Raw genomic sequence first — 14,243 nt, 5'->3', positions numbered from 1 at the left:
AAAAGGGCCTTAAAACTGTTACAAACGCTGTTGGTGAGCTGTGGTTTGAGGGCCAGCCAGTGGCACAGGACACAATGGGAATGGACTCCATTAAACATCAGGATTTAATGGGTGCGGAAGTCATCCAGGTGAAAAAGAAACTGAAAAGGGACTGGCTTCCAGGAGAACGATTCAAAGCAGAACACCTCACAACAACTTTGGGAGCAATTCTCGAATACACTGCTGAAACTAAGTCTGAGAGGAGAGGGACACATTTTTGCATTTAATCCCAGCTGCATTTGTAAGTTTGCTCACTTACAAAAAAAACTAACATCTTTAATTTTTATGGTAGTTTTATTTTAATGGCGAGAGAATCCATCATCCGTTCAACCTCTTCCACTTATCCTGCTCAGGGTCGCGGGGTGACAGGCAGGGTAAACCCTGTACAGGTCGATGGAGATAGAATATCAACCAAAAATAAGACACTACATAAAAGTTATGAATCAATTTGCATGTAAATGAATAAAATAAGTATTTGAATTCAGGCTTCTAGCCATGCAGTGCGTTATGTTAAAGTTTCTGCTGCACTGCAGCAGGCTCTGCATGTCAGTCTATGAATCCAAACAAAGTCAACCGAGTCTGGTTAGAAAACGACTTCTTTATTTAACATGACCGTATCAGCATATCAGCCCACACACATAGCATCAGACTCAAGTCACAGTCACTCACTTTCAGTATATACAGATAGGCACATTCACATTAGGCATTAAAGCCAGCCACAGCATCGTCTGTAGGTCCAAACCTGTGGCATGTTTGGCTGCTGCCTATGAGTCAGCCGTGTTAACTGCGGTCCTCTGATCCAGGGTCTGTTTCAGGTTTTCACAGACTAAATTAAAGGTCTAGACACGCTGATCTGGTACAAGAAATTTTGACTAGTGTTCTCCATCTAAATCCAAAATCATCATTCCTGAAATGTCATGCTGCACTTTCAGACCAACAAATGCAAACAGTTGTACAAAATAACAGGAACACCTGCTCTTTAGGGAAAATAAAACTCTGGAAATGTATTCCCTGACCTTGGTTCACCAGTTAAATGTGCTTCGGTCAGGAGCAGTACTGTGGATTGTGCACAGAGGACATGTTTTAAATCAGCGAGAATTTTGAGAGGTCGATTGCATTCGTGGAGAAGTCAAACTCAGCATTAAGAGGACATTCCTTACATTTTGAGGAATGGCTGTGGAAGCTTTTATAAGGTTTCATATTTATCAGCTCCAACCTCACACTACCTCAAAGTGGAAAACAAATCGAACAATCTTTCATGGATTTTAACTTGATGAAGTCCATTCAGACAGCAAACAAAATTTAAGAAGTTTAACAAAAAAAAAACAAAAAAAGAGGGGGACAAGTAAAATGTAAAAAAATAATAATGCATATTGTAACTCAGAAAACACAAGTTTGACTCACAAAAAAAAAAAAAAAAAAATTTTTTTAAAAATCTCTAGCACCTAACCAATTACGTCACGAAGCAAGCTTTTGCTTTGCAGTGCCGGCGCTCTACAAAAGCAAAGAGCAGGACGCTTAATAACACGTGCTCAGTATTTAAACTAAGGTAAACCCAAAAGGAAACTAAGAGTACAAACACAGGGACAGAAGAGGATTCAAAAATGGGTTGTTGAGCTTTGAATAATCCACATCCTTCGTGGTGCTCCAAAACTCCTTTAACGGATGAGGGGGGTTGGAGGGGTGCAGGTCTGCAGCAAGTTTTCAATAGATGGCAGGTGAGAAGTAATGGATACCCATAAAAATCCAACCCATATGTGAAGAGGATACAGTCAAACTAATAAAGAGAAATAAATAAACAGTTGTTTTAAAAAGGCTTCTCAGGAGGCGAGCTTTCAAGCTCGAGTTTTCTGTATCCCAAACTACAGTGTTCCTCTGTGTTCTGTCAATCTCAAACAGCCTCCTTGTACTGGAGATATTTACACATCAAAGCAACCCAATCTGGGCTTAGTAAGCATGTAATGCTACATTGCATGAATGGAGGTTTCCCTAATGTCCAGTAAAGAAACGCAGCATGTCGGCAGATAGCCTTTCCACTGCACCGCAGTGAGTCAGCGACTTTCCTGTCCTGGGATCAGTCCCGACTCCTTTCCCTTGTGAACTGAAGTCCCCTGTGGTGCAGCAGTTTTGCCTGAGAGCGGTACTGACAGAGGAAGAGCAGCGTGTGGGATGATGGGAGGGAATGAAAGCAGCCCGTAATGGAGATGTGTGATGCAACAGGTCACCGTTAACAGGGGCAAAGAGGGGTGCTGATCTTATGCTGCATTCTCACATATGCTGGAAATCCTGAAATTCCACTTTAATGCAGGGAAAATTTCTCACACTCAAAGTTTTCTGACTTTGACATCATTAGTGGCACACGTTTACAATACTGCCCCCCAAAAAAAACTCATCTGCCCAGTCAAAGGTGAACGCTGACCACAGCTGGAAAGCAGGACACTGATCCTTGCGTCAGACGAGTCTTAATAGAAGGATAGAAACCTGACACGGAGGTTCGGTGCAGTCAGATACTAATTTCTCTCACTATTAATTTCAACAAGGAATTGAGAGGCATTCGCTCCTCTTGCAAATTTATCCCACGCTGATGCTCTGCTCAACTATCACACATAAAATCTCAGTTATTCATTGTCAGTGGCTTTGACAGAGCAGGCGGGTCTTCTATGGGTAAAGAATACAAGCAGCGGAGAGAAGAGGATCCTGAGAACGCTCCTGCTGACGGCCGCTGTTAGCGATGTGAGCAAAACGAGTTTTTGTTCCGCCTGATTTTAGCCGCACAGGTAAAATTTCACGAGGCTAAATTTAGTCTGACTGCACTTTAACACCAAAACCTCCAGCTAAGCGCAAGTCTTAAATTCACTAAACACAAAAAGGACATCCTCGCTTTCATCGAAGATATCTGCGGTCAAAGATGTGGTCGTTCTGCCAGAGACGGACATGATGAGCAGCTAAACTAGGAACTGTAATGAATGGGAGAAAGTCCTTTTCACCAGTCGAGTTTCTAAGAATTCTTTTAAAAGGTGAACTGCCAGCTGCAACAAAGGTGGAATTTCAACCTCCGGCCTTCTAAAACAGCACAGAATCAGCTTTGCAGCACTTCTTCCTGCCGTCTTCCACTTCTGGGTGGTAATTTTGGTTTCGCTCCTGTCCCTTTGCCTCATTGCACATCCTTGTGGTCTCCCACTGGCTGCTATAACTTCATAAATGCAGGATTCTGGTAAAAATGTTTTATTTATGCCGTTTGAGCATATTGAACACACTCAGACTCATTGGAAATGCACAACAGAAAATTCTGTCTTGAAAATATAACCGTCAATACACTTTAATCTACCTGATTTAATTGTGACCGTAAGCTCTTCATCCCTCTTGTCCTCATATTAATCATAGTTCATCTCTATGCCTGTCCCTCTCAAGCTTCTTCTCTGAGGCAGAAGTAAAAGTTTGGGCTGCTTTTCACCACCACTTTCATCATCCTCTGCGTTTTCTGTTGTGGATGTTCCTCACCTGGAGGAAGCAGCAAGTCAATGAAGAGGGTAAAGAGGACTACAAGATAAGACAGGTGAAGAGGACACATTCTACTATATACCCTACGTGTTCCCCTCCTCTTCTGTCTTTGCAGACTCCACTAACAGAAGTCCAAGCAACCGCTACTCCCCTCCAACTGCTTCACCCACGCCCCCTTCCTCCGCGTTTTCCTCCAGAAGTTGTTTGTCTGTGTAAATGTCCCTGACGAGAAGGAGTCTGATGAGGAGGCTCTCCAGGATTCGGCGGTCCAGCGGTGTGGAGCTGAACCACAGTGGGTCATCTGAGCTGCAGGCTGGATCCGGCTGAACGTAGAAGATGTCTAGGCTTTTCTGCAACGACGGAGGACTGAAGGGAGGTAGGAAAGGAGGGAGAACAAAACGAGGGAGGGGAGAAGGAAAGAGGACATGAGCCAAAAGCAAGAACAAAGCATTAGAAACAAGAGAAACAAACAAAAGGAGGCATTGAATAAAAAGGGAGAAAAGCACAGAGAGGTTAAGAGAAGAAGAGAAAATGTTGAGAGGTGAACAACAGAGAAAGGAGGACAGGAGATTAAAGCAGGGAGGACAGAACAAATGCATCGGTCAGAATTTCCTCGAATAATTAGGAGAAACTTTCGATGGCATTATTTTATAGCAAGTCCTCATCTTTAAACAGTCAACACTGAGGTTCAGGATGTGAACAGCAATGAGCTCTAATCACAGGACTTGAGAGAAGTGATGAAATTAAACTGAGGACCACACAATGGTGCTTCAACAATGAGTAGATTAACTCGCTCACTGACTGATGTAACACAAAAGTTAAAACATTATTTGGCTACAGTCCCTACAATGTTAAAATTTGTCTGTCTGGGTGTGGAAAGCTGCACAAAGACAGCAACTCTGGGCCATCACCCTCGGGCTCTGACAACTCTGACTGGCTTCTCTAAGCATTTTCTGTTACTGTTAATAATGATTAAGATTTGACAGTAAAACAATGACAAACTGATTCCCCAACTTTGATGTCAGTCTTAAGAATTAACAGATTTAGATGGTAAAAATACTGAACCCACCACTTCGATCTGTAAAGCTCATAGAGGTGACACTCGTGCTTCTTAACCGGGCAGTGCTGGGCGGAGCCTCTAGAGTTGTCGTCGTTTTTGTCCTGCTCCTCATCCTCATCCTCCAACTTTCGTTTCCTCTTCCTCGACTCGGTTTGCACTGAAGGTCCAAAAGACAAAAAAAAAGAAAAGAAAAAAAAAGACACATTTCTAACATTTTCAAGGTTTTGAGACCTAAACTAGGAGCACAGAAATCAGTAAAATTACAGTAATTTGTTATTTAAGGCTGTAGATGATGAAGAGCCTCTCTCTCTTTCTGCAGCCACCTCCTCCAGCTTATTCATGGGAACGCTGAGGCATTCCCAGACCTGCCGAGAGATATAATCTCTCCAGTGTGCCCCGGGTCTGCACCTCACCCTCATCACTATTATGCTTGAGGATGGTTGGAATATTTTACATCCATACTGACTGAACATTATCAATTAGCCGTTTAAGCATTGCTGGTTATAAGAAAAGAAATGCTATAAACTACATCAAATATTAATATAAGAACTATGAATCACTGTATGGGAAATTGTACAGCTTGTGTTAATGCGAATTTGCACAATATATCCCAAATATATTAACATGAACAGCTTCCAGCCTCACCGTGGTGATCCTGAGAGATGGAAGGCACGCGGATGCAGACTGTGGTCTCCTTGGTAACAGGATGGACCGTGTCAGGGCCATAGACATTAGCAAAGGAGAGGCGCAGGTGCTGCTCCACGGTGCGCAGGCCTAAGTATTTGGTGTTCAGGTAAACCAGAGAGCGCAGCAGAGAGGTGGGACTCTGCTCTCCGAGATGGCGACTGCTCCACAGGCTCTGCTCCTCCACTCGACCCCACAGCGAGCCTGAAGAGAGACGCCGTCATCAATGCCAGAAATTAAGCTCGAGTGCAACACACAATGTCTTTCTTGCATAACCATGAATCCTGTTTGTGTTGAAGCGATGTCCTCATATTACATTATAGTGCAATCACAACGTGTCAGGATGTGAACAGCAGAAGAGTTATAATCATTGGACACGGCTCCAATAGTGAGCAACAGGTTCTTTTGTTTTTTAACAGCACTGTGCCAACAGTTGGTAATGACAAACATATTCAAGCACACTAGTGCCTCCTGCTGAGGTGCCACTTTCAGTGGAATGAATGAAAAACTAGAGACCAGCTCGCTGTGGCAGTTTCCAGCAGATAAAGAAAATTCATAAATACATAAAGAATGAAAAAGACTGTGTGATGGGGGCAAAGTTGGGACCACCCTGCTACTGGCAGCCTTTATTCAGTACTCATAAATTTGTTCAGTCTTTTTTTTTTTTTTTTCCCCATTTCAACTACACACCTGTACAGTTTCATGACTGCATCTTGCATGTTGAGATGCCATCTCATCAACCAAATCTGTCCCCAGAAAGAAATATTAACATCTGCCAAAGTACTCAAAACTAACTATCTGCTAGTTCTGCCAAAGTACTCAAAACTAACTATCTGCTAGTTCCAGCTGTAGCCAGCTGTGTCGGGCTGCACTCACCATCGGGAAGTACACTGGGCTGCCAGTCCTTCAGGACCTTGTTAAGCTCCTCTCCAAACTGCTGGTAGCATGGATCGCTGAACAGGTCATCCTTCCGGCCTTTGGCATGAAGATGCTTTAAACAAATAAAAGCTAACATTTAAAAAAACGGTCACCCAGCTTCAGTTTGTGGTTGCTCACACAGTTAAAACAAAAAACCTCTGTGTCCTCATAGTCAAAAACTCATCACTGCTTTTCAGGATGTGAACAGCAAATGGTTATAATCAATGGACACACTAATCTTTACAGTCAGATCTATCGAGAGGGAGAAAAAAGAAGCTACTGTTGCCCGAAGATGCAGTGAGCACAGGAACTGTTTAAATTAGCTTACTGACTGGAGATATTCTAAAGGCGGGAAGAACATCAGCAAGGAAGAGGCCCAGAAACAGTGGCGGACATTTTCAACCATTTCAAACCAAATTACACAAAGCTACGCTACATAACCTGATTATATCCATCTGATTAAATCTGTTTCCACTAATAGATAAAGTCAGCCTTACATTTCTGCATCAGAAAAATCTCACTCCGTAGGACTCTGTGCGATCCTGTTCCCCACTCTGCAGCCATGCTGGATTACTACTCACATGTGAGAGGAGGAGGGAAAAGATTGTGCACCAGTACTATCGGTCCTACTAGAAACACGCCCTCTAAAATCAGTTCCTACCTCTAAAATTACTACAGATAGAATGATGCTAGAATAAAAAAGTTAAGTTAACATGCTGATTCTTCTTAGATCACTTGTATATGCTTTAAAATTCTCTTGGGCTGCATTTTATTTTTTTCTGAACTGTGGCAGAAAAAGTTCCTCAACATGTAAATAAAACGTGAAGTATAAATTATTTCCTTCCTTCAAGTTATGAGCAGGTAAAAAAAAAAAAAAGAAAAAAAAAAAAAGCCATTGTCTCTAACTGACACACATACAGTCCAGTCTAAATGCTCAGTCATATTTTGCTAGAGAGGATTTTGGTGCTTTCTAAAGCGGGGCAGCTGTTTCACACCAACCTGCTGGATCCCCAGACAGAGGTAGAGGATACTGTCTGGAGAGTAGCGCTCCCCGCTGGGCCTGCAGGCCTCCCTGACAAACTGGGACAGAGCCACGTTCAGCTCCTCTGAACTCATTGACAGCAGGTTACTTTTAGGCCGGGCTACAGGAGAAGGGAACAATCACCAACTGATGTTAGAATTTTTTTTTTTTAGTTTTCCAATAGGGCAATCAATTCTTCCTTTTTTTGCCAAGGAATGCACCTGGACTTTCGTGGTGTCACTACTGAGCAGGGCAGTTGGGATTGTGCTTAATGTACCTGCTTTGGAGCTGTCCTTTGCTTTGGTGTCATCTGACTGATCAGGAGGAGACAGTGCCCAGCGTTTCCAGGCATTGATACCATAGCGGGCTTTGAGAGGCAGCGATCGTCCTTCTGAGGCTCTGCTTGTTAAATGGGAAGAAGAGGGTGAAGCTACACCTGACTTCTCCTCCACCGCAAGCCTCTTGTTCCCCTGCAAGACAAACAAACCCATTACTAAACAATCAAGCTAAGTTTGCCAGTGAAAATTTTCTATTTGCACATGCACGCAAGCATGCACACACACAACATACTTTTCTTCTGGGTTGTGGTCGAGGTGCCGACTCCTCTGGTTCCTCCTTCTCCTCTGCGAGAAGTGGAGTTAAAGCAGAGCCCACCTCCTCATCCATTCCCTCCAGGACAGGAACAGGCTCTGAGGCTGAGGGGAAATAACATTCCTTCATGTGGCATGCAGTGAAAGTGCATATCCAGGAAATCAAATACAGTACTGCTCATTCAGAGGTTCATAAATTTTGAATACACCTTCAATTAGAGTAGGGATTTCATTTATAAAGGAGAGAGTGCATGTTAACAATGTGCATGCACACAAAAGCTGATTCAGTCGAGATTGTGTCCAGAAAATATCTTATTCATGAACGCTGTAGAAACATTTAAAAAATTTTCACATTAAAATTATCAACGTAAATATGGCAGAGAAAAAAAGGACGAATGAAGGAAAATAAAACTTGGATTGATGGGCCAGTTGATGACTTCACACTGAAGTTTAAAACCTCTGCACTGATAGGGGTGATGACAGCAGGTCCAGAAATAACCAGAGGGAAGAATTTTAATCTCAATTACTGTACTGATCCATTAAAAACCCCATGCAGTCATGTTACATAAGTGTTGTTTAACTAAACAGAATGAATAAGAAGGGAAGATGAACACAGAAAGAGGGAGCAGGTCAGAGTGGACACCGAATGCAAACTGGTGCCAAATAAATATGATAAGATGTTTCAAAATGTCACTAACAAAGTAATCTGAACAACTGGGGGACAGGAGGTGGATTTCAACTACTGATCTAATGAAACAGTTTGCTTAACATAACTCCCAACAAAATATTGTTGGGAGTTATGTTTATATTTATTTATTTCTGTTGTGATGTGAATAGCATCTGTAATGGTTAGCAAGTGATGAAAAGCACAGTTAAAAATGCAGTTAATCTTAATGCATACCGCTCTGTCAAACTATTTTAACATCCCCTTAACATTATGCCAAGGATTGCTCCCGACTCTGCATTCCTGATCCAACATTATCAGGTTTACAGCTACAGGCTCAGAAGGCATTTACCTTGAGGGAAGTCTGCCTCCAAGTCCAAGCTGGGCTCATACTTCTCCTCCTCTTCTTCAGAGCTGCTGTCGCTGGAAGACTCCTCTCCTCCAGGCTCCCTCTTCACCTTCACTGGCTTCACATCTGTAGCATAAAGAAGGGCAGGTTCTCACTGTCATGGTTTGCTGCAGCTTTCTTCAACTTTTGTCTTTTACCAGCACATCAAGATGCTGTCAGAAACTAGTATGAGGGCTCCATTTGTCACCTCTCTGACATGTAATCTTTCAACCTGTATATTCAACCCTGATGTGAGCGCACCTGGCTTCTGATCCTCTGCTATGACCTCAGCCATGGAGATCAGGTCTGCCTCCACAGGATCAGGGGGCAACTTGTTTTTCAGGTCATTGATGGTCTGGACGATCTGTTCTGCCCCCTGTAGGGTAGTGGGCAAGAATACAGGCACAGGAACCTGGAAGGGGACATGGTATCATTAGTAATCGGATTACTGACTGGTACATGTTTCTTTATAGCTTTGTTTTCTCCTCTCAATGCTTATAAGTTTAAAAAGAATCATTTGTCCATCTATGTCTGCATGCTGCTGCATCGAGATCATGTCTTACCGGTACAGGCAGAGAGAGTGGAGTGGGAGTGACCTGGGAATACATATTCATAGGCATGGGAATGAACACGGGCACAGGTATAGGTACAGGCACGTACTCCCTCTTCACGCCATCATCTACATCTGTGGAAACATGCATGCCAAATCATTCTGTAACCAGGTGTTTCAAACATATGGCTAGTGGACCAGAGCTGGGCCACCAGAGGCTCAAATCTGGCTGACTGGATGGCTGGTGTGAAAACTGTTGACAAAAAAAGGAATTTTTTATTGGTTGTTTTTCAATGATTTTACCAGCCTGAGGTCAAATTGGGCTGTATATTGTCTAAGGACTAAAATGAGTTAGATACACCGGCTATAAGGAAACTAGTATTAATGGGTCATGAAGTAATGATTTCACACTATGAATGCCAGGAATTTGTTCATGTTCGTGCTTTTACCTGTCTGTAAAAGTTTGCTTTGCATGTGTGGCTTGCAGTAGGTAGCCTTGGTCAGTGTGAGCGGTTTGCAGAGGACTGCCTTGTTCTTTACGTCTCTCATCAAGCCTCCGCTGGTATATGCCGAGGCACTCTGGTTTACCAGCTGCAACATGAAAGCAAAAATAAAATCACAAAAAGAATCATTTATTCATAGAAACTAATAAGATGTTTGTTTTTGCAGGAAGTTAAACAGTTACACACCCCACAAAACTTATTAGGTGGCAAATTTGATGATATCTTTTCAGTAAATAAATACATTAACCACAACGTCAATGATGTCGTCCTTTCAAGAAAGTAACAACTAGTGCTACATCACCTAAAAGCAAATGGTTTGGTAAAGTCGCCTTTTGGAAACTCTTACTTACCCCAAGTTTAGTCCCTGGCACATCAAACCCTGTAAGAGAAAAAACAATACATGTCATCTAACATTCTCTCTCACACACACACACACACACACACACACACACACACACACACACACACACACACACACACACACACACACACACACACACACACACACACACACACACACACACACTTTACCTAGGTTGGAATTCTCAGGACCCTTCTGTGTGACCATGATGGGCTCATTCTGCTGGCAGTAGAACCTTAAAAGGCACTCCTGGTCACAGAAATGCTTCACCTCTGATCTCCACATCACAGACTCTGTCAAGGTACCCTGCACTTTACAACAGTCACACCTCGCCGCCTAGTGGACACAATGAGAATTTCAGAGCATTAATAAGAACTGTTTTCTGCATAGAAAAACACTGACTTAATCCACGGTGTTTCAGCAGACCTTGTAGTACCAGTCGTGGAACTTCTTGGCACATGCCGCGCTGCAGAAGTCCCGGGTCATGCCACCGAGCTGCCGGGTCACACCTCTCTTACAGAGCTGGTTGCAATGGTTACAGCTCACACATTTCAGACCCAAACGCTTAATAAAATCCTGCTTGAATAACAGCTTACAGCCTTGAAAATGAATAACAGAACATAGAAGACCTCAGATAAATGTGAAATGCGCCTTAAATGGCAAATACAAATGTCCGAATAGGTTAAAAGCCACCATGGGATGCAGTCAAATCACTAATTCTACTTCAAGGAGAGAAGAGAGGTAATGAGTACCTTCACTGCAGAATGGTTTCTTGACCCCTGAGAACTTGACCATCTCGTGTAGTGTCTTCTCCTCTTGGCAGTACTCGCAAAATGTCACAATACAGTGAAGCTTCTTGTAGTCTTCGCAACACGTCTTACTACAGAACTGGTAGACCTTATCCTGAAGGCAGACACATTCAGAGAAATGTACTGCAACTATTCTGGGTTAAGATTCATTGTGTAAGGCATTTAAAAAACTAAAAAACAAAACAAAACACACACTAAACAACATTATTGCCAGTTTTGTGTAGAACAGGAAAAAAAAAATTCAGTTCTCAGACAAGCTTAGCACATTTTAAAGGTACTTTACAGAGTTATAGAGTGTTATTTGTGGAAAACAAGAGGACTGCCGTGTTCTATCTTTAAAAACATTAAAGGATGGTCTCACCTCCCATTCCAGAGTTTCAGGCTTCAGGCTGAATGCTCCTCGGCAGTAGTTACATTTCAGCTGGACTGTGCTGTCTGTGGTAGACAAGGGTGCCTGTCCATTGGTGGCTGTTTGAAGAGTAGCATTCTGGAAAGAAGAAGTGTTAAACATGCAACCCGAGTTACGCCCTTCCATAAACATCCCGATGTCCACACAAACACCAACGGCTATTAAACACATCGACTTCCTACTAGATCTGTCCCCACAAACTCGTCTCTACATGTGTTTGGTATTATATAACCTTATTATAATAAACCATAACACACTTATAGTACTTTAGCAAAATCTGTTTCCTCATTGATATGTAAATGAATGCAACATGGGTCTAAAAAAATAAAAACTAATCAGGTCATAAACTCCACTGAGGAAACCTGTGGTGTTTGAGCTGCTGAGCTCGACGATAACGCCGTAATCTGGGTTTTATTTCCGGAACTTTGATTATTCCCATCTCTGCTGTTATGTTCATAGTCATCTGCAGAGAGACTTAATATACTTAACATCTAAATTGTAAATACCAGAGGAATCAGCACAGAGTTTAATCCAGTTATTCTAAATATTTATTGTATCAAATAAACCTGTTTACCATTTGCCTATTAATCCAGAAGACATCTTAACATTTTCTTTTTTTTTTTTTTTTTTTTTACAAAAGGGCCCAGATTTGTGATTTGTTTGAAATGAGTCCTCACCTGGAACTTGGTTACACACTGGGAGCTGCAAAAGTTAAGGACATTTCCCTCTGGTAGCGTGGCCTGGTACTGCGGCAAAGAATTCCTCTTACAGAAGTGACAGGTGGGCTCTGTGTCTGCACACACAGATATCAGGCATTAAATCACCAGGAGGGGGGGGGGGGCATTTTTGAAACAGAGGTTTTAAAAAGGTCTTTCTAAGTAACTGTTAATCAAACTTAATTTATTTTGTTAGTGAAGTTACTTGGTTTTCTGGGATAAAAGATTAACGAGCAGGTGTGGATAACGTGGTTAAAAGGAGCTGTTTTCTGCTGCCTAAGGAGCAGCAAACCAGTCACCCTAAATGCATTCACACAGGGAGATAATTTCATTGTGAACACAAACAGTAGGCGACACAGCCCTTACCAAGCTAAATCCCCATTATGCTGCTCCCCACTTGCTAATGTCAATATCTTACGGTACCCAAGCAGAACTTGACCGAGAGGCTCGATCACGGGCTCAAAAAGGCTGAAAGTGAAAGCTAAATTATGAACGGCTTGGAGAAAAAATAGAAAGAAAGTGCATTTTCAAAGTTACTGCTCGTGCATTGTGGTTACTCACTGATGAAGGATGGTGTTGTCACCTTGCCCTTGTTCATACAATTAACAGAGCAGTAGGAGCCCATGGTGCCACCTGCCCCGAGGCTATGGAGTACCTCACCTGTCTTAATCAGCGTTTTGCAAGACAGGCAGCTCGCAAGTTTACTGTGGGCCTGGGACAGAGAGGAAGAACACCACAGCTTAACAAGATGTTGCGAAGCGATCATGCTAACAGATTACAAAATGTTGCAACAACAAAATGTTTTCATGTAAACCGATTTTAAATGTGCAAGGTGCTCCAACGTGTACACTTTCTAGGGGGGGTTAGTGTCCGCTGAAAACTTTCAACAGTCCATATGTTTGGTTTGAAATCCACTTCCCACTGTTTGGCCCATAGATTAGACCTCTATCATTATTATTGTAACTTGCAGTGGTGACCTCAGGCTGTAAAACTACTCACTGGTTTGTTAACAAAATCAATTTTTAACATGTGCTGAAAACTCAATATTTTTCCCCAAAAACAACAACAACAGTGACCATGAACGCTTACTTAAGATCATGCCATTTTTACATATTAAGACAATGGAAGGGGAATAAGTTTGGGCACTGTTTCTCTCTCTCACATGCAGCACACAGCAGGAGATCACATTCACATTCTCTGATTTAGGTGGAGGTGCTTCCTGAGTAAAGGCACGTAGGAGGCAGGATGCATAATATCCATTCACTAACAGCAGCAGTATGCTCACTTGGACTAAACTGGACATCACACAAACTCTGTATTATGGAGCTGGAAGATTAAAAGTCCGTTTAATATTTCCCATCTTATATACAAAAAATATATTAGTGATTATGAAAGCTTGAGAAAAAAAAGAATCCACAGGTATGCTGAGCACTGACCTGCTCTGCTTGGATACTAATGTACAATAGCAACATTACAGGTAGAAACAAAACAGGGACCCACATCTCTGCCTGTCACACATAACCAAACGACAGGTCAAACAAAGACAGTGGGTAGTGAATTAGATAACTCTGAAAACCACCATAATGAAGGCAGAAACTCAAAAAATAAGCCTCAAAATGTAACGCATTCATTCTAAATACATACAGTAATGCACTTTTTAAATGTGCTCTAGAAATAATTGTGACTTGACTTCATAAAATGCAGAAATAACCAAAATGGGTGGTCATGTAAGACAAACTACTAGCACAACCATATCTAGAAACATTTCATCTAAGCAGCCATTTTGCTTTTTGTACAGAATTTGTAGTCTGACTCACTCCTGCATTCATTCAAGGACTATTTTGTGCCTTACTTGGATTTTTATTTCCGACTGCTTAGCATACTTGTGTTACTTCAACTTCTTCTTTCATTTTTTTTTCCATTTTTGGCCACAGCAGCTTTTATCCACAGTAGAGAGACAGGAAATGGGGGAAAGACACAGGGGGAGGACAGGCAGGCAAATTGGCGACAGGCCAGGACTCGAGCCTGCG

The 14,243-nt window shown here is 42.2% G+C and overlaps 1 protein-coding gene across 1 annotated transcript in view; it reads right to left on the bottom strand.

Moving 5' to 3' along the window:
* Window positions 1-635: 635 nt before the first annotated feature.
* Window positions 636-14,243, bottom strand: part of zmym2 (zinc finger, MYM-type 2) — a 32,811-nt gene continuing 19,203 nt past the window's right edge. Inside the window, exons 8-25 of the mRNA XM_030758079.1 lie at window positions 12,775-12,925; window positions 12,175-12,290; window positions 11,450-11,575; window positions 11,032-11,182; window positions 10,706-10,878; window positions 10,450-10,615; window positions 10,269-10,297; window positions 9,865-10,006; window positions 9,429-9,550; window positions 9,127-9,277; window positions 8,830-8,952; window positions 7,794-7,918; window positions 7,501-7,693; window positions 7,202-7,344; window positions 6,161-6,275; window positions 5,246-5,488; window positions 4,610-4,757; window positions 636-3,906 (exon numbers count right to left, since the gene is read on the bottom strand). Of these exons, the coding sequence (XP_030613939.1) occupies window positions 3,684-3,906; window positions 4,610-4,757; window positions 5,246-5,488; window positions 6,161-6,275; window positions 7,202-7,344; window positions 7,501-7,693; window positions 7,794-7,918; window positions 8,830-8,952; window positions 9,127-9,277; window positions 9,429-9,550; window positions 9,865-10,006; window positions 10,269-10,297; window positions 10,450-10,615; window positions 10,706-10,878; window positions 11,032-11,182; window positions 11,450-11,575; window positions 12,175-12,290; window positions 12,775-12,925 (2,640 nt within the window). The 3' untranslated portion in view covers window positions 636-3,683. The remainder of the gene's footprint in view (window positions 3,907-4,609; window positions 4,758-5,245; window positions 5,489-6,160; window positions 6,276-7,201; window positions 7,345-7,500; window positions 7,694-7,793; window positions 7,919-8,829; window positions 8,953-9,126; window positions 9,278-9,428; window positions 9,551-9,864; window positions 10,007-10,268; window positions 10,298-10,449; window positions 10,616-10,705; window positions 10,879-11,031; window positions 11,183-11,449; window positions 11,576-12,174; window positions 12,291-12,774; window positions 12,926-14,243) is intronic.

This window comes from Archocentrus centrarchus, chromosome 21 (assembly GCF_007364275.1).
Source record: "Archocentrus centrarchus isolate MPI-CPG fArcCen1 chromosome 21, fArcCen1, whole genome shotgun sequence".
Classification (NCBI taxonomy): domain Eukaryota; kingdom Metazoa; phylum Chordata; class Actinopteri; order Cichliformes; family Cichlidae; genus Archocentrus; species Archocentrus centrarchus.
Note: the sequence above shows the minus strand (reverse complement) of the source record. Positions and strands in the feature narration are given on the sequence as shown.